The following is a 23373-nucleotide window of genomic DNA, read 5'->3' as shown; positions in this document are numbered from 1 at the left end:
CATTGGCGACTACCTACGTCAACCTATGTTAACCGGCGACAGGTACCGGCGTCAAAACCGGAGGCCAGAATGACGTGAATTTTCTTCAGTTGTCGCCGACATGTTCGTAGCCTGTCGTAGCTTGTCGCGGGTAGACGTAGGTTCACTTCGGTTGTCGTAGGTTGCGGTCTGTGTGGTCATAGGTTGTCGTATGTGCGATCGGAGGTGGACGTCCTACTCGCGACGATTGTGTTGCCGGTTGACGATAGCGTGCCATAGCTTGTCGTTGACTAGGTGGTAGGTTATTGTAGCTTGTCGTAGACATTGTCGTGGGGAGGGGGGCCAGTCGCCGGTTTTTCGGCAAACTGCTACGACTATTGCAGTCGCCGGCAGTAGCCTAAAAAAGTGCCTAAGTGGGACAGGCCCCTTAGGGAGAGAAACAAATGGTGTGGATGGAGCTAGGTGGGTGAAGGGTAGTGGAGGTAGAGACAGAGGCTGGAAAGTGGAGACACAAGAGGCTGCAGATGCTGGAATCTGATAGGCAAGGAAGGTGATGTGGTACCAGAGAAGGGAGTGAGGATGGGCAAATGGAACCAGTTGGGGAAGGGGACAGGAGACCCAGTAGGTTAAGTGTGTGGATGATAGGTAGTTGGGACCATGTGGGAGAAGAGAATGCAACTAGGTGACGGGTCTGGAGAATGGTGGGGGTATAGGAGGAAGGGTGGTCTGTTGAGAAACTCTAGGTGGATCAGGAGAGAGGAAGTATATAGAGAATGTAGATTGGCTAAAATCAGATGCCAGTGCTAATACCGTTGCATTGTTGACTACACACGCAGAGTATTAGGTGCTATTCTTCCCGTTTACAAAGAACAACACCTCATATTCTGCCTTGATAGTCTCCAACCCAATGTATGAACATGGAGTTTTATAGTTTCAGGTAACCCTCAATTCCTGTGCTCCTTCCACTCACATAGAGTTGTAGAACTATACATCAAAGAACCAGGCTCTTTGGCCCAACTCATTCATGCCGACCAAGCCCACTCATGCCAGTCTCATTTGCCTGCATTTGACCCATATTTTTAAACTTTTCCTATTCATGTACCTGTCTGCAGTCGACAAAGATTTAAGGTGAAAGGGGAAAGATTTTAATGGGAATCTGAGGGGAAATATTTGTCTCACTGATTGTGGTTTGCATATGTAAGTAGAGGAAGTTTGCAGAGGAAGTCGTTTAGGCAGATTTTATATTTCAGTCTTGAGAAGGAACCTGGCCCAAAGCATCGCTTATCCATTCCTTGCCCAGATGCTGAGTCGCTCCAGCACTTTGTGGGTTTGCTCCTTATCTCAACATCCTCATAAATCTTTTCTGCACTCATTTCAGATTAACGGCATCATTTCTAAAGCAGAGTTTTCAGCTTAATGTCATTGTTTCTAAAGCAAGGTGACCAGAACTGAACACAGTACTCCAAGTTCAGCCTCACCAATGTCTCTCCTTCAAATCCAACTCCATTTTGCTCCATTTGCAAATGCAGTCCACCTCGTGGGTTGCCTTTCCCTTCCCACGCTGGCTCCATCTGTACAATGCTCCTCCCCTATCTGGTTTGACCTAGCCTGTTAGCCCTGTCTCACTTCTCCCCCTCACCTCTTTCTACTGGCTGTCTCTCCTCTGCGTTCTCAGTCCTAATGCAGAGTCTCCATCCAAAACGTCGATAACCCAATGCTGAAAGGACAGGTAGCAAGGGGTGAGTCAGCATGACGTCTGACTCTATGTTCTCTGTTCCACAGTGAATTTGCCAAAGAGCGGGAGAGGGTGGAAAATAGGCGGTCGTTCCTGAAACTTCGGAGACAGCAACAGATTGAGCGGGAGCTGAATGGCTATCGGGCCTGGATCGACAAAGCAGGTGACAGCTCAGAGGGTCGGGGCAGATGGAATGTTACTGAATCAGGTTGGACTTGCTCCACTTGCCCCACCTTGATAAGCCCACCACTAATTGCCCCTCACAGGCCTGACCTCACAGTGCCTCTCCTCCCATGGCCTGTTGGAAAATAAATACTCCTCGGTGGATAGTTGTCAGTAAGATGATTTTTTTTCTCTCTCTCTCTCATTGTAATAGTCACAAAAGAAATTGGTTCAAAAGAACTTTGCTTTTGCGCAGTTTTTCCCTGGCATTTTTAATAATGGCATTGATGCAAAGATTAGTCTTTAACTCCTGAATTTTCCATGACAATGCAGGAGGGTTGGTAATACCTTTCAGAGTCCTTCAATATTTTGTATAAATCACACCATACATTAGTACAACAAGGTAGTGTAAGAGAGAAAAAATACCAGATTGCAAAATATAGTGTTACAAATGTCCTCGGGGCACAAAGCTTGACGGGCGAGGAGAGGTGACGTCGAGTCCAAGGAAGGCGAGGGCTGGAGGTCTGAGGCAGCCTGGGGCTCGCCTGGGTTGGGCACCACTCATAAGAACAGGAGCGCAGACTCGACTTTGAAAATTCCACCAAAACATGGGCCAATGGGGCAGTGATAATGTATCCAATGTGTGATTTGTCACAGACTGATCGTTTCCACTTATTACATCTCTCTCTCTCTCTCTCTCTCTCTCTCTCTCTCTCTCTCTCTCTCTCTCTCTCTCTCTCTCTCTCTCTCTCTCTCTCTCTCTCTCTCTCTCTCTCTCTCTCTCTCTCTCTCTCTCTCTCTCTCTCTCTCTCTCCTCTCCCCTCTCCCCTCTTCTCTCTCCTCTCTTCTCTCTTCTCTCTCTTTTCTCTTGCTTTTTCTTTTTTTCTCTCCCTCGCTTTTTCTGTCTTTCTCTTCTCTCGTTTTTTCTATCTTTCTCTCCCTTGCTTTTTCTATCTTTCTCTCCCTCGCTTTTTCTGTCTCTCTCTTCTCTCGCTTTTTCTATCTTTCTCTCCCTCGCTTTTTCTACCTTTCTCCCTCAACAGAGGAAGTGATGTTACTGGAAGAAAATAAAAATGCTGGAGAGAAGTCAGCACTGGATGGTAAGATTGCCTCTCTTTGGTCTTCTTTCGTGCTTAGTTTTCAATAATTCCATCCTGTTGGGATCATACACAATCCCATGGTTTGACACCTTCCAAATGACACCTGTCTCTTTTTCTTCCAGAAGGGGATAACCTCTTTATATCCACGTTAGGCAACTATGCCTTTGTCCGCTCCCTCCATCAGTCTGAGTCGCGTCAAAGCCTCTTTCCTTACAGTTTGCAATCCCAGCCAGTTTAATATCATTGGCAAATTCAGAAATAATGCATTGTTTGTGCATCTAAGTCATTGACATTCGTCATAAATAGCTGAGAGCCAAGCTGTCCCCCACAATACTCCACTAATTATCACCAGCCACCCTGAGAAAACATTAATAAAAACTAATAATTAAGCACAAAGATACTGTGGTGGTACCAGACTGGCAGATTTTCTGGAATATAGAATGCTATTTTTATTACCGCTGCTACACTCTCTTAGTTCATCTTCTTTAGGTGTTACAATGTTATAATAAATTTTCCAGTGGAACTAGGTAAATATGAAATGAGTGAGTGGTGTACAGCTCCCGTGAGTTTTAAAGGGAGCAAGGGGCCCTGGTGAATGTAACGGGGGCATTTGAACTGGGGTCCCAGTGAGTTTGAAGGGAATGTGGTCAATGGGGACCAGGTGAATTTAAAGGAAGTGTGGAAACTGGTGCCTTGGAGAGTTCAAAGGGAGTGTAGGAACTGGTGCCCCAGTGAATGCAGAAACCAAAGTCCCCTTGAGTATAAAGGGAGGGTGAGAATCAGGGCAGCAGTAATGGAAAGAGATGCTGGAACTAGATCCTTCACGAGCATAAAGGGAGCTTGGGAACCAGGGCCCACGTGATTGGAAAGTGAGTGCAGTAAGCATCACCTCGAGAGGCAGATACTGGGATTTACGAACAGTTGGAAAGCGTTTTATCTGTTTTTAACTGCATTCCTACTCTGTGTTTCCCATCTATCAACCAATTTTCAATCCATCGTAGGACATCATCCAGTTGTATGCAATATTCACTTCATTGTTACACACCAACCTTTAATGTGACAAAGGCTTTCTGATATACCAAGTTCAACACATCCTCTCATTTTCCCTGAGCTGTTCTAAAAAATAGTTTAGTTTAGCTAAGGAACGCAGCACAGAAACAGGCCCTTCAGCCCATCAGGTCTGCGCCAACTAGCAATTCCTCTACACCAGTGCTTCTTAAACTGGTGAATGGTTCACCCAAGGGTGAATGAAATTATTTTGGGGTGAATTAAACTAGAGGGGTGAATGAAGGGTGAATGACTTAATATATATAAAATTATACACAAGGGGGAATAAGACAAAAATTACCAAAAAACAAAAACATTTAGTCGAGGGTGAATGAAATGTTGTGATAAATAGACAATAGACAATATGTGCAGGAGTAGGCCATTCGGCCCTTCGAGCCAGCACCGCCATTCAATGTGATCATGGCTGATCATTCACAATCAGTACCCCGTTCCTGCCCTCTCCCCATATCCCCTGACTCCGCTATCAGTAAAGCGCAAGGGTGAATGACACTGAAATAGTTTAAGAAGCACTGGTCTACACTAACGCTATCCTACACACACACACACACACACACACACACACACACACACACACACACACACACACACACACACACACACACACACACACACACACACACACACACACACACACACACGGGACAATTTACAATTTTACCAATGTCAATTAACCTACAAACCTGTACATCTTTAGAATGTGGGAGGAAACCGGAGCTCCCGGGGAAAACGCACGCAGGTCACGGGGGAACGTACAAACTCCGTACAGACAGCACCCATGGTGAAGATCGAACCCGGGTCTCTGATGTTATAAAGTCAACAATTCTACCACTACGCCACTGCGCTGCCCTAAATAATCTCCTACAAAAAACATGAAAGATTTGTCAAATGTACTTTCTTTTTCCTATTCCTAATCCTATGGATAATTTTTTAAGCGTCATTTTGTTAAATCCTTCTCAACAGCTTCTAACCTGAGAGCCTGCATGTTTTTAGGATGTGTGAGGAAACTGGTGGAGTCACAAGGAGAACATACAAACTACACACACAGACAACACTGGAGATGGGGATCATGAGAGCCAGCAACTCGACTAACTCTGCCACTGAGCCTCTTGAAATATACTTGTATCCTCTTCTGTGGTGACTGCACCTTTTCCCACACGCCCTTCCTCACCCACCCTCATTGTCCTGGACCCACAAATTCCCAATTCCTGTATAACCTCACCCATCCACACCCTGTTGGACCTCTCATCCCCAGCGCCCTGACACAGTCTCAACCACCATCACCCCAGCGCCAGGAGAAGGAGTGATGGAAGGGAGGAACATAGAAACATAGAAAATAGGTGCAGGAGTAGGCCATTCGGCCCTTCGAGCCTGCACCGCCATTCAATATGATCATGGCTGATCATCCAGCTCAGTAACCTGTACCTGCCTTCCCTCTAACCCCCTGATCCCTTTAGCCACAAGGGCCACATCTAACTCCCTCTTAAATATAGCCAATGAACTGGCCTCAACTACCTTCTGTGGCAGAGAATTCCACAGACTCACCACTCTCTGTGTGAAGAAATGTTTTCTCATCTCAGTCCTAAAAGACTTCCCCCTTATCCTTAAGCTGTGACCCCTGGTTCTGGACTTCCCCAACATCGGGAACAATCTTCCCGCATCTAGCCTCTCCAACCCCTTAAGAATTTTATATGTTTCTATAAGATTCCCCCTCAGTCTTCTAAATTCCAGCGAGTACAAGCCTAGTCTATCCAGTCTTTCTTCATATGAAAGTCCCGCCATCCCAGGGATCAATCTGGTGAACCTTCTCTGTACTCCCTCTAAGGCAAGAACGTCTTTCCTCAGATTAGGAGACCAAAACTGCACACAATACTCCAGGTGCGGTCTCACCAATGCCCTGTACAACTGCAGTAGAACCTCCCTGCTCCTAAACCCAAATCCTCTTGCTATGAATGCCAACATACCATTCGCTATCTTCACTGCCTGCTGCACCTGCACGCTTGCTTTCAATGACTGGTGCACCATGACACCCAGGTCACGTTGCATCTCCCCTTCTCCTAATCGGTCACCATTCAGGTAATACTCTGCTTTCCTGTTCTTGCCGCCAAAGTGGATAACCTCACATTTATCCATATTATATTGCATCTGCCATGCATTTGCCCACTCGCCTAATCTATCCAAGTCACTCTGCAGCCTCCTAGCATCCTCCTCGCAGCTAACACTGACACCCAGCTTCGTGTCATCCGCAAACTTAGAGATGTTGCATTCAATTCCCTCGTCCAAATCATTAATATACACTGTAAATAACTGGGGTCCCAGCACTGAGCCTTGCGATACCCCACTAGTCACTGCCTGCCATTCCGAAAAGGACCCGTTTATTCCTACTCTTTGCTTCCTGTCCGCCAACCAATTTTCTATCCACCTCAACACTGAACCCTCAATACCGTGGGCTTTAAGTTTGTACACCAATCTCCTATGTGGGACCTTGTCGAAGGCCTTCTGAAAGTCCAGATATAACACATCGACTGGTTCTCCCTTATCGACTCTACTAGTTACATCCTCGAAAAATTCTATAAGATTCGTCAGATATGATTTGCCTTTTGTAAATCCATGCTGACTTTGTCCGATGATTTCACCACTTTCCAAATGTGATGCTATCACATCTTTAATAACTGACTCTAGCATTTTCCCCACTACCGATGTTAGGCTAACTGGTCTATAATTCCCCGTTTTCTCTCTCCCTCCCTTTTTAAAAAGTGGGGTTACATTAGCTACCCTCCAGTCCTCAGGAACTACTCCAGAATCTAAAGAGTTTTGAAAAATTATCACTAATGCATCCACTATTTCTGAGGCTACTTCCTTAAGCACTCTGGGATGCAGCCTATCTGGCCCTGGGGATTTATCTGCCTTTAATCCATTTAATTTACCTAACACCACTTCCCGACTAACCTGGATTTCCCTCAGTTCCTCCATCTCATTAGACCCCCGGTCCTCCGCTATTTCCGGCAGACTGTTTATGTCTTCCTTAGTGAAGACAGAACCAAAGTATTTGTTCAATTGGTCTGCCATCTCCTTGTTCCCTATGATCAATTCACCTGTTTCCGACTGCAAGGGACCTACATTTGTCTTAACTAATCTTTTTCTCTTCACATATCTATAAAAGCTTTTGCAGTCAGTTTTTATGTTCCTTGCCAGTTTTCCCTCATAATCTATTTTCCCTTTCCTAATTAAGCCCTTTGTCCTCCTCTGCTGGACTCTGAATTTCTCCCAGTCCTCTGGTATGCTACTTTTTCTGGCTAATCTGTATGCTTCATCTTTTGTTTTAATACTATCCTTGATTTCCCTTGTTAGCCACGGATGCACTACCTTTCCTGGTTTGTTCTTTTGCCAAACTGGGATGAACACTTGCTGTAGTTCATCCATGCAACCTTTAAATGCCTTCCATTGCATGTCCACCGTCAACCCTTTCAGCATCAATTGCCAGTCTATCTTGGACAATTCACGCCTCATACCCTCAAAGTTACCTTTCTTTAAGTTCAGAACACTTGTTTCTGTATTGACTTTGTCACTCTCCATCCTAATGAAGAACTCCACCATATTATGATCACTCTTGCCCAAGGGGCCTCGCACAACAAGACTGCTAACTAACCCTTCCTCATTACTCAATACCCAGTCTAGAATGGCCTGCTCTCTCGTTGGTTCCTCGACATGTTGGTTTAGAAAACCATCTCGCAAACATTCCAAGACTCGCAAACACAACAGTACGGGTACAGTACACAACTCAGTGCGGGTGTCACAGGTTATGGGGAGGAGGCAGGAGAATAGGATTAGGAGGGAGAGATAGATCAGCCATGATTGAATGGCGGAGTAGACTTGATGGGCTGAATGGCATAATTCTACCCCTGTCACTTATGACCTTATGAGTTTATGAACCTGATGAAGGATGGAGTGAAACAGATGAGTAAAGAGGTGCTAACCTGGGTCACTGGTCACATCTCTGTCAGTTTGGATCCTGCAGCTCGTCACTCAGACTAGTCTCTATTTCTTGATGTTGAATACTCAGCGGTTTCGTAATTAACAATGAACAGAATTTTGTTTGCAATCAATAAGCTCCTTGTTTTCAGTCCTTAGAAGAGCAACAATCAAAAAAGGGCGAATGGAAATGATCCACACCGAGTCAAGTGATGACCACTACACTGAAATATCCTCTGTGGGTGAGTCTCTAACTTAGGTGAGAATGATGGTGTTATAGCATTATACAGCACAGAAACAGGCTCTTAGGGCTAACTCGTCTATGCCATCTAATGTGCCATTTAACTCCATTTGGCCCTTATCCCTCTAAACTCTTCCTATCCATGTACCTGTAAACTATCTTTTAAACATTGTAATTGTACCTGCACAAAACACAAAGTGCTGCAGGAACCCAGCAGGTCAGGCAATATCTCTGGAGGAAATGGACAAGGTGATGTTTTGGATCGGGACCCTTCTTCAGGCTGGTGCCTGTCTTCACTACCTGGTACAATTGTACCTGCCTTTACTTCCTCTTCTGGCAGCTTGCATCCACCAAGCACTGTCTGGAAAAAGCTGCCCCTCAGATTCCCATTAAACCTTCCCCTGTCACCTTAAACTTATGACCCCTAATTTTGATTCCCCTGCTGTTGCTCAGCTGACTGATCAGTAAAAGACTGTGACTATTTTCCCTTCACGATTTTATTAACCTCTATCAGGTTACCTCTCAGCCTCCGCCACTCCTAAAGCTTATCCAGTCTCTCCTTTTATAGCTGAACCCCTCTTTTCTGCACCCTCTCCAGCCTTGCTGAAGTTTGGCGACCAGCCCTGCACTTAATATTCCAGGTCCACTCTTCTATGTCCTTCAAAGCTGTAACATGACAGCCGCTCGTAAAGTATGCCGTACTAACTCTATCAATTTGTCCTTTTGTTATGGACCTCCCTCTGAAAAAATCAGTTTCCCTCTTAATGTCCAATCCAATCCTTTTAGCATTCATTAACATGTTCATTGAATCATCCTTCAATCTTCTAAAGACAATAGACAATAGGTGCAGGAGTGCAGGAGTAGGCCATTTGGCCCTTCGAGCCAGCACCACCATTCAATGTGATCATGGCTAATCATTCTCAATCAGTACCCCGTTCCTGCTTTCTCCCCATACCCCCTGACTCCGCTATCCTTAAGAGCTCTATCTAGCAAAACAATGAGAACAGACGTTGGGAGGTCATGTTGCAGTTACAGTATGTAAGATGTTGGAGAGGCCACATTTAGAATATTGCTTTCAGTTCTGGGCACCATGTTATAGAAAAGATGTTGTCAAGCGAGAAAGTGTGCAGAGAAAATTTGCAAGGATGGTGCCAGGACCTGAGCTTTTGGGAGAGGTTGAGCATGCTAGGACTCTATTCCCTGGTGCAGGAAGATAAAGGAAGATAAGGGGTGATCTTATAGAAGTGTCTCTTGCCCAGAGTAGGGAAATCAAAAACCAGAGGACATAGGTTTAAGGTGATGGGGGAAAGATTTAATTGGAACCTGAGGCATAACTTTTTCACACAGAAGGTGGTAGATGAATGGAACGAGCTGCCGGAGGAGGTAATTGAGGCACGTTGTATCGCACTGTTGAAGAAACATTTGAACAGGTACATGGATTGGACAGGTTTTGAGGGATATGGGCCAAACATATGCAGATGGAACTGGCGTAGATGGGACATGTTGGTCAGTGTGGGCAAGTTGGGTTGAAAGGCCTGTTTCCACACCGTATCACTCTGAGCCTCTCTATGACAATGCAAAACCGACCCCAGTGACTGTGGGCAGTTTTTGACTCTGTAGACCCAGTTTTATTCTGGCGAATAGCTTAAGCAAGCTCATTACTGATATTTCAAGGAGGTCCTTTGTGTAAAGAGTGATCTCCCTCCTTCCACCTAAGATTGTCTCCTTCTTGCTTTGCCCAGGGTCCCCGCTGGCGAGGGCCAGCATCAAGAGCACCAAGCTGCTGGAGGGTTCGTCTTACTTCCGCCGCAAGGAGCGCATGTTCCGCATCTCCATCCGCCACATGGTCAAGTCCCACGCCTTCTACTGGATCGTCCTGGGTCTGGTGGCTCTCAACACAGTGTGCGTTGCCATCGTCCACTATGACCAGCCTCCATGGCTCTCCAACTTCCTTTGTAAGTATAATATTGCTGGCCCAGAGGTGAAGTCGCCTCGCGGGGACCACTCAGTCTGCCGATTCTTCCTATGACGTAACATTTGCTTGTCCACTAGTTCTGGCTGAAATGCGTCAAATCCAATTGAAGGTAGGAAAGACATTGTAATAAATTCCATCCATCCACAGTCTTACGGCCCAGACAAATCCATTAAAAACTAAACTCATCAAAACTCTGGGTGACCTAAACTCAGCTTGTCGGAGGATGACATTTCTGGATCCCCCGTACAGTGTGAAGGAGTGCTCCCGACACGGCCCTCACCCCGGCACGGCCCTCACTTTAAGGGTGGGCCCCTTGTCCTGCACTCCACATCACACCTTGTCCTACATTCCCCATTATAAGAAACTTTATCACGTTGTCCTGCGCTCCCTATCATAGGAAATGCTATCCTCTCATTATCTCCACGCCATGCTTCTGGTGCAAACATGCCTCAGGATATCTCCCTACCCCACTACCATGGAGCTTTCAGACACATGGGCAATGAACCAGCAAATTAATCTCTGGACCCTGTCTCCTCCTTGAACCCCTCTCGGACAATGGAATACCCACTATCCACACTCCCCAGGAGATCCCATGCTCTCCCAGGACCTTCTACAGTTGTTATCCCTGGCTCTATCCAGCTTCCTATCGTACTAGTTTGTTTCCTTTTTGGTGCGTGCTCTGCTTCTACTGGCTGGACAAGGAAACAAACCCTTCAGCCAGAGAAGCCACGTGGGTGCTGCTTTCCTGGTCCTATCTGCCTGCTTTTTGATGTTGGAGCAAGGTATTTGGCTTTAGACTTTAGAGATACAGCGTGGAAACAGGCCCTTCGGCCCACCAAGTCTGTGCCGACCTGCGATCACCCCGTACACTAACACTATTCTACACTAGGGACAATTTTTACAACTTACCAAAGCCAATTAAACTGCAAACCTGCACGTCTCTGGAGTGTGGGAGGAAACCCGAAGCACATGTAGAAAACCCACGCGGTCACAGGGAGAACGTGCAAACTCCATACAGACAGCATCCGTAGTCAGGATCGAACCTGGGTCTCTGGCTCTGCAAAGCAGCAACTCTACCGCTGCATCACCGTGCCGCCATGTCCATCCAGTATCATCGAAAGAAGGACATGCATTTCTGAAATGTCTTTCACAATCTCAGAATGTAGAGAGGATAGATAAAGAGATAACATTTCATATGATGGGGAATGCAGAACAGAGGACACACCTTTAAGGTGAGGGTTAGGCCATGCAGGGCTGAAGTCAGGAGCACCTCAATATAAACACAGTACTTCTTGAAAGATGATTTAATTATGTGGGACCTGAAAAGGGAAAGGTGTACGGGTTTTTTCCCAGGAAGGATTTCCTCTGAAGTCCGCTAATGTTGCATTTCATGAAGGGCCTGTTTCCTAACTGTATCTCTAAACTAAACTATTGTGAGCACTCCTGGGAAAGCAAGTGCCTTGGAATGACCTGAGTTCTTGAAAACGATATAAATACCGATGTATTTGTTTATCATGGCACCTGTATCACAGAGCCCGCACTTGGCAATAAGTGATGAGACTCTCCCTGCTCTGTGCAATGGGATCCTGTGGCCTGAAAACACCGCAGCTTGAATGGAAAACATTTACTTCACAGATTGTAGCCTGCCACCGCCGAGAAAGGAAGAACTGCAGTCTCCCCTCTTCACCAGCTTGCCCATCCTACCCCACCTCACGTCACTCACCACCTCATCCCATCCCACCCCGAACCCCTCAGAAAGAGTCACCCAGGGAAACAGGCCCGAGCTGGCTGGGGAAGGACTGGGCGGCAGCTCTGTGAGGTAATGAACTCTGGAATGGTCTTACGGAGACTGGGGCTGCAAACGGGATCATGCTGTGCCTCTAACACCATCTGGTCTCTCTAATCCGTCCCATTTCCTTTTCTCAGACTATGCCGAATTCACCTTTCTGGGTCTCTTTCTCTCCGAGATGTTTCTAAAGATGTACGGCTGTGGTCCTCGACTTTATTTTCACTCCTCCTTCAACTGTTTTGACTGTGGGGTGAGTTCACAAATATCCATCTCATCAAGAACCTTCATCCATTGTGTCTACGAGCAGACCATTGCAGTACTGTGTGCCTTTGTTTGGGAGCTGGTGCCTGCCATAGAATGTTATTAGACCCCAGCAATATGTGTCAGTCTCTCTAGACTTGTCTAATGGCATCTGCTGTCAGCTCCAGTCGTAGTGTATGGAAATGCCTAGTATCAGATCAGAACATACTATAGTGTCAGATATGAGACCCCAAAGTTCCTCTGACTGTCTCAAGGATTAGATGCCTATAGTTGAGTTTAACTGCCTGATATCAAGCATCTGCTAAATAACTGTGGAAGTATTGTTACCTTGTGGGCAGTGGTCAGTCTGGTCTCAGGCTGTCTGGTCTCAGTTCCTTGTCATATTGTACGATTACAATCGATCCAGAACATTGTGAGTTTATCTGGCATCAGATTCTTATTCCCTTTGACATTGCATGTCAGTGTCTTTAATGCAGTAGTATACAACATTAGCACCACGTTAATGTTGGCAATATTAGAAAGGGAATGATAATATTCGTAAGGACGCCAAAGGTTATGGAGAGAGGATGAGAATGGGGTTGAGAAGCAAAAATAGATCAGCCATGAAGAAATGGCAGAGCAGTCTCGATGGCCAAATGGCCTAATTCTGCTCCTATATCTTTTGGTCCTATGGTCTTACGTGATAATGTCTATAACCAATGTCTTGTTGCATTGTCTGGCTGTCTGTAATCAACCTTACAGACAGCATGCCAGACTCCTCCATCATGTCCTGTTTACAGGCAGGACAAACCCTCCTGAAATGCAGCAGGAATGGAGTCACCCTGGGAATACTCACTTTGACTCCAAACCCCCTGAAGTGTTATGGAGCCAAGATCAAACACTGGCAAATAAATCAGCTGTTCATTGACATCCACCATCCTTTCTTACCTGTTCAATCAGATCACCTTCAATGGACAGGGGACATTTTGGGGTTAGGACGCCTTTTAAGATTGTTCATTTCTCTGCACAAATGCTGCTTGATCCATTGAGTTCTGACAGCAGGTTGCACTTTACTCAAGATTTCTTCATCTGCAATCTCTTGTGTCTTCATTTAGAAGGCACAGTCAACTTCGAAACAGTTTGCAGGAATTTATTAAGGGAAGGTTGTGTCGAACTAGATGGATTTTTTTTTTAGGAGGGTCAGTAATACTAATATGATGTTTGGTAACAAGCTACTGTCATAGCATGTTATTATGCCCTGAATTAGATTCCCGTTTTGTAGTCTATTCGTATCTGTTAGCAGATTTCTGGGCTATTGAGTGATTACTTCTCATCGATATTCATCAGGTAGAAAGATGTGGAATGTGAAAGAACGAACTACAGATTCGGGTTTACACCAAATATAGACACAAAATGTTGGAGTAACTCAGCGGGACAGGCAGCGTTTCTGGAGAGAAGGAATGGGTAACATTTTGGGCCGAGACCCTTCTTCAGACTCTGGATAGTTAAGGGAGGGATGGTCTGATTTTGTCTGGATCAGGGAGGGGGAAGAGTTTGGAAATATTGATGCATATTAGGGTAGATAGATCTCCAGGGCTTGATGGGATCTATCCCAGGATGCTATTGAAATCAAGGGAGGAGATTGCTGGGGGGGTCTGACAAAGACTTCTGCATCTTTGTTAGCCGTATTTGAGATACCAGAAGACTAGAGGGATAAAAGCCTGGACGCTACAGGCCAGTGAGCTTTACATCAGAGATAGGAGAATTATTGGAGAAGATTCTGAGGGCCAGTATTTATGATAACTTGGAAAGGTATGGACTAAGTAGGGGAACCAAATGTAGGGCAGCTGGGATTAGCATAGATTAGCTTCACAGTCAGAATGGATGAGCTGGAATAAAAGGGCACGTTTCTGTGCCTTACGATTCTATGATTCTGGTGACTGTCCCCTCTAATGTTATGTGACTGTGTCTGATTTGTTATGGACTTTAGCAAGGCTATTAATAAGATCTCACCTGGCAGGCTAGTCACAAAAGCAAAAGGCCACGGGATTTAAGTTTGGGTCAGTGGCTCAAAGCAACGGGTAATGACTAAGGATAGACACAGAATGCTGGAGTAACTCGGAGGGTCAGGCAGCATCTCTTGAGAAAATAAATGAGTGACGTTTCAGGTTGTGTTCTTTCTTCAGACTGAGAGTCAAGGAAGAGGGAAACTAAGGATATGAAGAGGTACAAAGAACAAATGAATGAAATGTATGCAAAAGGACAAATCAAAGCCAGCAAAAATGGTCAAGGAAAGGTGAAGCCCACAAAGGTCTATTGTTGGCTGTTGAGAAGGTGATAACGAGTGAAACTTACAAATTCAACAGTGAAACTAAGCAGGACAACCATGAAACTAGTATTATGACTAGGGTGGTGGATGAACGGAGAGAGAGGCGAATGCATGGGTTACTTGAAGTTATAGAAATCAACATTCAAACCGCTGGGTTGTAAGTTGCCCAAGTGAAATAATGAGGTGTTGTTTCTCCAATTTGCGTTTGACCTCACACTGACAGTGGAGGAGGCCCAGGGCAGTAAGGTCAGTGTGGGAATGGGAAGGGGAGTTAAAGTGTTTGGCAACCGGGAGATCGCGTTGGGCCTAGGCGGACTGAGTGAAGGTGTTCAGCGGAACAATCGCCCACTCTGCGCCTGGTCTCGCTGATATATAGGAGTCCACACTTGATACAGCAGATGAGCTTGGAGGAGATGCAAGTGAAATTCTGCCTCATCTGAAAAGACTGTCGGAGTCCCTGGACGGAGTCGAGGGAGGAGGTAAAGGGACAGGTGTTGAATGATGGAGGTTTTTGTGACTGGAGAGTTGTTAGCAGTGGGACTTCACAGGACAGTTCCCAACCCCTTTCTTTTTTGTCAAATGTGTAAATTAATAAGTATGACCATGTGCTTGCCGGTAAGAAAGAAGCATTTTACTGTGGGAAGATAGAGAAGGTCTGGTCCATCAAGCAGAAAAATTACAAATGGAATTTAATCTGAGCAAGGGTTTTGGAATTCATTTGAGAAGTGCTGTAAGGCAAGGGGATGTAGAACAGAGACCCATCAGCAACAGCAGAAGATTCAAGATTCAAGATTCAAGATAGCTTTATTTGTCAGAACTGATTCACAATCTGCTCCAGCATATGTGATATTGTATTGCTGTGTCAGTAATAGGTTCCAGTTCTCCGAGGCAGGGACTACCTATCGCAATGTTTAAGAAACATTTAGACAGGTACATGAATAAGACAGGTTTAGAGGGATATGGGCCAAACGAAGGCAGGTGGGACTAGTGTAAATTGGACATGTTAGTCAGCGTGAGTAAGCTGGGCAGAAGAGCCTGTTTCCACACAGCATGACTCTATGACTCTATAATCTGCCAAAGGCTGTAGAGGGCTGAAGAGACAGCATAATGTGCCAGAAGATCTGTCCACCACTGCAGCTGCTGACCACGGGAAACACCACGAATCTTCAAGGACAGACTGAATGTGTGGAATCTCTTGGTTTCACCACCATAGTCAGTGAGCAGAGGCCTTCCTGAGGACACTCATAGCCACAACTCTCGTGCAAGCACCAGGCACTGAACTAAAGCCTGACGTCATTGCTCCCAGCTGGAGCAAACCTGATACGCAGGCTGCAGAAGCAAGAAGACACTGCTTGCCCTGAAGAGGATGTCATTTGTGGGAGGTCTAATATTCCCTTTCTGTATCCATGAGGAATGGAGATTCCTCCAGAGGAGATCGATAAGGCCACAAAAATTGTTCAAACTGTCCAGCATTGATTGGCAAAGCGCTGCAGTTTGTTTCATCCACCATTCTCCATGTCACCTCCATGGGTAAAGCTTTTTGTGTTTTAAATCGATTAGAGGGGTTGTCTTCAAACCACAGGCCCCGTTTCTGCTGTTTCTCCCAGCTATGAACAGGCAGAGTTTCACTGCCCCCACACACAGAGACCTGGTGACCAAGCTCTGGCATTGACGTAGAGCAGCATGCAAGGTCCGGAGGAACAGCCTCTGCTCAGGAAACCCACACACTGCGGCCATGTGGCACATTATTTTGCCAGCTCTAGGTATTTTCAAGCAGATCATGTTACATCTGCACAAGATATTTGTGAAACTGTATTTGGAGAATAGTGTGGGGTCCTGGTCACCAGGAAGGATGTGGAAGAGATTCACCAGGATGATGCGTGGAATGGAGGGTTGCAGTAACAAGCAGATATTGAACAGGCTGGGTTTATTCTCATTGGAACATAGGAGACGGAGGGGTGGCCTTTCAGAGGTTTATAAAATCATGAGGGACGTAGGATGGATAGTCACAATCTTTTTCCCAAGGCAGGGGAGTGTAGAATTAGAGGGCACAGGTTTAAGGGGAGGGGAGGGGGAAATTTAAGGGAGATCCAAGGGGTATGTTTTTTTCAAATAGAGGGTGGCGAATATGTTTTACGATCTGCCAGAGGAGGCAGTGGAGACCGGTACAATTACTGTACAACATTTTAAGAGACATTCGGACAGGTACTTGGATGGGAAAGCTGAAGAGGGATATGCAGGCAAACTTGTTTAAAGGAGACAGGCATCACGGCTGGCACGGACGAGATGCCCCAACGGGCTGCTTCTATGCTGCACGATTCTGTGATTCTCTCAATCGAAAGCCGCAAGATTCAACAGGGCAAAGCTCTTAATAGAATCCCTCAAGGGAGGGTGTGCCCTGAATGTTAAGATCTTTAATCTTGCTTTCAAATTTCTGCTTGGGCTTGCCCTTTCTTTAGTCAAGTCAAGTCAAGTCAATTTTATTTGTATAGCACATTTAAAAACAACCCACGTTGACCAAAGTGCTGTACATTTGATTAGGTTCCAATAGAAAAAAAAAATGAAAACATACAGTAGCACGCAAACAGTTCACAGCGCCTCCTCAATGAGCCTCAAACGCTAGGGAGTAGAAATATGTTTTGAGCCTGGACTTAAAGGAGTCGATGGAGGGGGCAGTTCTGATCGGGAGAGGGATGCTGTTCCACAGTCTAGGAGCTGCAACCGCAAAAGCGCGGTCACCCCTGAGTTTAAGCCTAGACCGTGGGATAGTGAATAGCCCCAAGTCGGCCGATCTGAGGGACCTGGAGTTAGAGAGGGGGGTTAGAAGATTTTTGATGTAGGGGGGGGAGTGTCCATTTATGGCTTTATACGTGAATAGGAGGAGCTTGAAGTTGATTCTGTACCGTACAGGGAGCCAGTGGAGAGAGGCCAGAATCGGGGTGATGTGGTCCCTTTTACGGGTACCCGTCAGGAGTCTCGCTGCGGCGTTTTGGACCAGTTGCAGGCGGGACAGGGAAGATTGGCTGATCCCAGTGTATAGGGAGTTGCAGTAGTCTAGGCGGGAGGAAATGAAAGCGTGAATGATTTTTTCTGTGTCGTCGAATTTGAGGAAAGGTTTGATTTTAGCTATGGTTCGAAGTTGGAAGAAGCTGGCTTTTACCACAGCGTTGACTTGCTTATCAAATTTTAATGCAGAGTCAAATATCATGCCGAGGTTTTTGACATGCGGTTTGACTAGGCAGGATAGGCTTCCAAGACTGCCTGTTATCAATTTGATGGAGTCGGGGGGGCCGAATAGGATGACCTCAGACTTGCTCTCATTTAATTGGAGGAAGTTCTGTGCCATCCAACATTTTATGTCCTCAAGGCAGTGTGAGAGGCTGTTTAAATTTGACTGGTTGTTGGGTTTCAGGGGGAGGTAAAGCTGAGTGTCATCGGCATAGCAGTGGAAAGAAATGCCGTGCCTTTGAATGATTTGGCCAAGGGGGAGCATGTATAGAGAAAAGAGAATGGTGCCTAGGATTGAGCCTTGTGGAACTCCGCAGGAGAGGCTAGCTGGAGCAGAGGAATAACTGCCTATGTTGATGGCGAAACTCCTATCTTTGAGGTACGAAGCGAACCAGCTCAGGGCAGTGCCATCAATGCCAACCGCGTACCGGAGACGGTCAATAAGGATGGTGTGGTCCACTGTATCGAATGCTGCGCTGAGGTCGAGAAGGAGCAGGATTGCACAGTCGCCGGTGTCGATGGCGAGAAGCAGGTCGTTGTGTACCTTCAACAAGGCAGACTCTGTGCTGTGGTGGGCTCTGAAACCTGACTGCAAACTTTCCAGGATGGTGTTTTGGTGCAGGTAGGGCACTAATTGGTTAAGGATTGCCTTTTCATGGACTTTTGACAGGAATGGCAGTTTGGAAATGGGTCTGTAGTTGCTAGGCAAGGTGGGGTCTAGGTTAGGTTTTTTCAGTAGGGGCTGGACCACCGCGTGCTTGAAACTGGTTGGAACAGTGCCAGTGGCCAGAGAACTGTTGATAATAGAGAGGATGCTGGGACCAGCTATTGCAATGACATCCTTCAGAAGGGCAGTGGGGGCAGGATCAAGGGGGCAGGTTGCAGGTTTCATAGCGGAGATAAGCTTTGCAAGGGAGGATAGAGTGACGGGTTGGAAGCAGTCCAATTTAGATGAACAGACTAGTGAGACAGCTAGGTCACGGGTGGGAGGGGAAATGTTCATTCTAATATTCTCAACTTTGTTGGTGAAAAAGTTAGCGAATTCTTCGCACTTAGCAGGGGACCCAACTAAGCTGGTACTGGGGGCGGGACATATGACAGAGGTAATTGTTCTAAATAGGACCTTGGAGTTATGAGAGTTTTTGGAAATAAGGTCGGAGAAGTATTGTGCTCTAGCAGACTTTACTGCTTCCTGGTATTTGAGAAGATTGTTTCTCAGAATTTCGAAGGAAATTTGAAGCTTGTCACATTTCCATCTCCTTTCTGATTTTCTGCACTCCCTTCTTAGGGCTTTGGTGGTGTCATTGAGCCACGGCCGACCTTTGGGCTTAGGCTTTTTCATTTTAAGGGGAGCGATAGAATCCAGGATGGAAGAGCAAGTGATATTAAATAAAGAGGCGAGATCCTCAGTGCTGAGATGGGGGGGAGAGGCCTCAATAGTGCAGATGTTGGGGGCAGCTGTGAGAGCCTCGGAGAATTTACTGGCAGTCAATGAATTTATGTCGCGGGAGTAGCGAACAGGGAGATGAGATTTTGCGGGAGATAAAGGCAGAGATGCGTCAAAAATGATAGCGCTGTGGTCCGATAGACAGGCTTCAGTAGTTTCAATGTTGTTGATTGGGAATCCGGACGATAACACTAGGTCGAGAGTATGGCCTAACTTGTGAGTGGGTCCCGTGGTGTGAAGAGTCAGATTGAAGGACTCAACCAGGTGCATAAATTCACTCACAAGAGGCTTAGTGGGACAGCAAACATGAATATTAAAGTCACCAAGAATCATGATCCGGTCAAATTTGGGCAAAATGCTAGAAATCAGATCAGCAAATTGGGTGATGAAGTCCTTATGCATTTTTGGTGGGCGATACACAAGAACAATTAAGAGGGGGTAGGCTAGGCCTACTTTAATTAGTTGCACCTCGAAACTGGAGAAATGATCAGCGTTCAGGAGGCGGCAGTTGAAATGTTTCTTAAACACAGTGGCTAAGCCCCCACCGCGTCCGGAGAGCCTAGGCGAGGTGAAGAAGTGACAGTTATCAGGACAGAGTTCCACGAGTGGAGCAAGCTCACCAGGGTTAAGCCAGGATTCTGTGAGCAGTAGGAAGTCCAATCCACGGGTGATGAAGAAGTCGTTGAGGATGAAAGTCTTGTTTTGGAGGGATCTTACGTTGATCAGGGCCACTTTAGTAGGGACAGTAGGGACAACAGGTGAGCTTCGGTCCGGTAGCGGCTCCCACGCCAGCGGGCGGAGGTTCAGGGAGACCACGCCGCTGCGCTTCACAGATGGCCTTGCTGGGAGCCCACAGGCCGGCAGTCCAGGGACCGGGATGATCGGTCGAAGAGCGGCATACCTGAGCTCGAGGGAGCGCCGGTGGATGGAGCTGTAAGGTCGACCAGGTCCGACTTCGCAGCGCTGGGCGAGGTAGGCCGCTGTTGGATGAGCGCGGGCGAGGTTTTTTAAATTTTCGAAATTTAGGACTTAACTCTCTCATTTATTTGTTTATTCTAACATTGACTTCTGAATAGACAATAGACAATAGACAATAGGTGCAGGAGTAGGCCATTCAGCCCTTCGAGCCAGCACCGCCATTCAATGCGATCATGGCTGATCACTATCAATCAGTACCCCGTTCCTGCTTTCTCCCCATACCCCCTCACTCCGCTATCCTTAAGAGCTCTATCCAGCTCTCTCTTGAAAGCATCCAACGAACTGGCCTCCACTGCCTTCTGAGGCAGAGAATTCCACACCTTCACCACCCTCTGACTGAAAAAGTTCTTCCTCATCTCCGTTCTAAATGGCCTACCCCTTATTCTCAAACTGTGGCCCCTTGTTCTGGACTCCCCCAACATTGGGAACATGTTATCTGCCTCTAATGTGTCCAATCCCCTAATTATCTTATATGTTTCAATAAGATCCCCCCTCATCCTTCTAAATTCCAGTGTATACAAGCCCAATCGCTCCAGCCTTTCAACATACGACAGTCCCGCCATTCCGGGAATTAATCTAGTGAACCTACGCTGCACGCCCTCCATAGCAAGAATATCCTTCCTCAAATTTGGAGACCAAAACTGCACACAGTACTCCAGGTGCGGTCTCACCAGGGCCCGGTAACCATCCAAGTAACAGCCATTGTGACTTTGATTGTCAAGGCATCAGGCTTTGCAATTCCCACCCGTTACCTCTCTCTTATATCTCTCCCTTTCCCATTTAGTCACCAAGTTTTCGATCATTTACCCAAAGTCTCCCGTCTCTGAAGCGAATTCTGTTTAATAAAGCAGTTGGGGACTTTCTGTGACGTTAAGCACTACATGACTGTGTCAAGGTATTTATTCACAAAATGCTGGAGTAACTCAGCAGGTCAGGCAGCATCTCTGGAGAGAAGGAATGGGCGACGTTTTGGGTCGAGACCCTTCTTCAGACTTATGTCGGGGGGGCGGGACAAAGGAAGGACTGTATTGTATCAATTATCAGACCCTGTGAAAAAGGCGTGACTATACCCGATATCAAATCTATACAGTACTCTGAGAATGAATGTACTTTCTAATCCTGAGGTCCTGCCGAGATACTCAACAAGAGAAAATAACAAAAAATGCTGGAAATATTCAACAGGTTGCCAGCATGTAACTCATCTGACAAAGAATCTCTGACATGAAACATTGAGTCTGTTTCTCTCCCACAGATGCTGCCTGACCTGCTGAGTGTTTCCAGCAGTTTCTGTTTTCATTTCAGATTTGCCTTATCTACAGCTTGATTTGATTGTCAACAGAACCCTCTCAGTACAGACTGTGTATGTGAGGATACTGCCGAGGAAGAGACAATAGACAGACACAATGGATAGACACAAAATGCTGGATCAGTCAGCGGGTCAGTCAGCATCTCTGGAGAAAAGGGAATAGTTGTCACTTCGGGTCGAGACGTCACCTGTTCCCTTTTCTCCAGAGATGCTGCCTGACCACTGAGTTACTGCAGCATTTTGTGTCTATCTTTGTACTGCGTCCCGCCATCCCGTGAATGCTGCTCCTGAATTGTTGTTACTGGCACTCTACTCTGCTCTAGTCGAGTGCTGTAACACTGGAATTCACTGGAATATGGAAGGATGAGAGGCGATCTTATGGAAATGTACAAAATTATAAAAGGACTGCTCAAGCTAGATGCAATGTTGGGGGAGTCCAGAACCAGGGGCCACAGTCTTAGAATAAAAGGGAGGCCATTTAAAACTGAGATGAGAATAAACTTTTTCACCCAGAGAGTTGTAAATTTGTGGGATTCTCTGCCACAGAAGACAGTGGAGGCCGATTCACTGGATGAATTTAAAAGGGAGTTAGATAGAACTCTAGGGGCTAACGGAATCAAGGGATATGGGGAGAAGGCAGGCACGGGTTACTGATTGTGGATGATCAGCCATGATCACAATGAATGGCAGTGCTGGCTCAAAGGGCCAAATCCTGCACCTATTTTCTCTGTGTTTGTTTCTATGATTTTATGTTTCTCTGACTGTGCTTGGATCAGATGCTTCCGAAATGTAGGGTGACTGCTGTAGCACTCCCTTACCCTATCTGCTTTAATCCTCCTGCATTACTAGAAGACTGTGTTGGTTCTTATATTACAGTGTCTCTGTATAACTCTGTCTGGTATAAGTTTCTGTGGAATTGTATAACGATGCCTGTTGTCAGATATCTATGGGAAGCAGTAGCCTGGTGATTAAATTATTGCTCTGTAATCTAGAGGGCTGGACTAATGGTCTGGAAACATGAGTTCATATCCTACCATGGCAGCAGGGGAATTTAAATGCTGTTATTAAATAATTAAGCATAAAAATATGATATTAATAATGATGACCCTGAAACTGGCAGATTGACAAAAATGTCCATCTGGCACAAGACTGGCCTCCAAGGAAAGGAAATCTGTTTTGATTACCAGTCTGACTCATGCAAGATGCACAACAAAGTAGTTGACTTTTAACTGTGCTTTGAAATGGCCCCACACTGAGACTTCAAAACACAGTCAGAATCATACAAAGAGACCACTAATCTTGGCAGAGGCAGAAGGATTAGATCTTGCAAAGGCACACCCAGACGATTTAATTCTGAAAAATCCTTCTCACCAATGTCTGAGGAATATCTTGAACTGCAAGAGTGGTGCTGGGGTGGCATAGTGGGGTCGCTGTTGAATTGCTGCCTCACAGCGCCAGAGACCCAGGTTGAATCCTGACTTTATTTTTTTCTCTTTTTAATATAAAAGTTTTATTCCAAAGAAAACCATACAAACATACTAAGCAAAATGTGATCAAACAAAAGCCGCCTGTATCGGCAGTTTACAAAATAAACAATTATCACATTAAAATCCCGCCATCTGTCAACAATACATTCGACTCCCCGTGGCGACCAGCGTTCACGGAAGGCCTCCAGAGTCCCCTCTCCAGGGACACGCGGGCACGGACGTAAGCCCGGAACAGGGGTAGGCAGCCGACCTCTGTGAGGCCGTCGACTGCCCGCTGCCTGGACCCGCGGATGGCCATCTTGGCCAGGCCCAGGAGCAGACCAACAGGGAGACCCTCTCC

At 46.2% G+C, this 23373-nt stretch overlaps 1 protein-coding gene across 5 annotated transcripts in view; it reads left to right on the top strand.

Annotated features, from left to right (window-relative positions):
- The window catches only part of LOC144597837 (putative voltage-dependent R-type calcium channel subunit alpha-1E), a 411899-nt gene that overhangs the window by 253238 nt on the left and 135288 nt on the right, over positions 1-23373 (top strand). For all 5 annotated transcript variants that reach the window (XM_078407483.1, XM_078407485.1, XM_078407488.1 and 2 more), the window contains 5 exons: positions 1762-1877; positions 2920-2976; positions 8166-8255; positions 9997-10209; positions 12156-12268. In XM_078407483.1, the coding sequence (XP_078263609.1) occupies positions 1762-1877; positions 2920-2976; positions 8166-8255; positions 9997-10209; positions 12156-12268 (589 nt within the window). The remainder of the gene's footprint in view (positions 1-1761; positions 1878-2919; positions 2977-8165; positions 8256-9996; positions 10210-12155; positions 12269-23373) is intronic.

This window comes from Rhinoraja longicauda, chromosome 11, assembly GCF_053455715.1.
Source record: "Rhinoraja longicauda isolate Sanriku21f chromosome 11, sRhiLon1.1, whole genome shotgun sequence".
Classification (NCBI taxonomy): Eukaryota; Metazoa; Chordata; class Chondrichthyes; order Rajiformes; family Arhynchobatidae; genus Rhinoraja; species Rhinoraja longicauda.
This window is presented reverse-complemented; position numbering and strand designations above follow the sequence as displayed.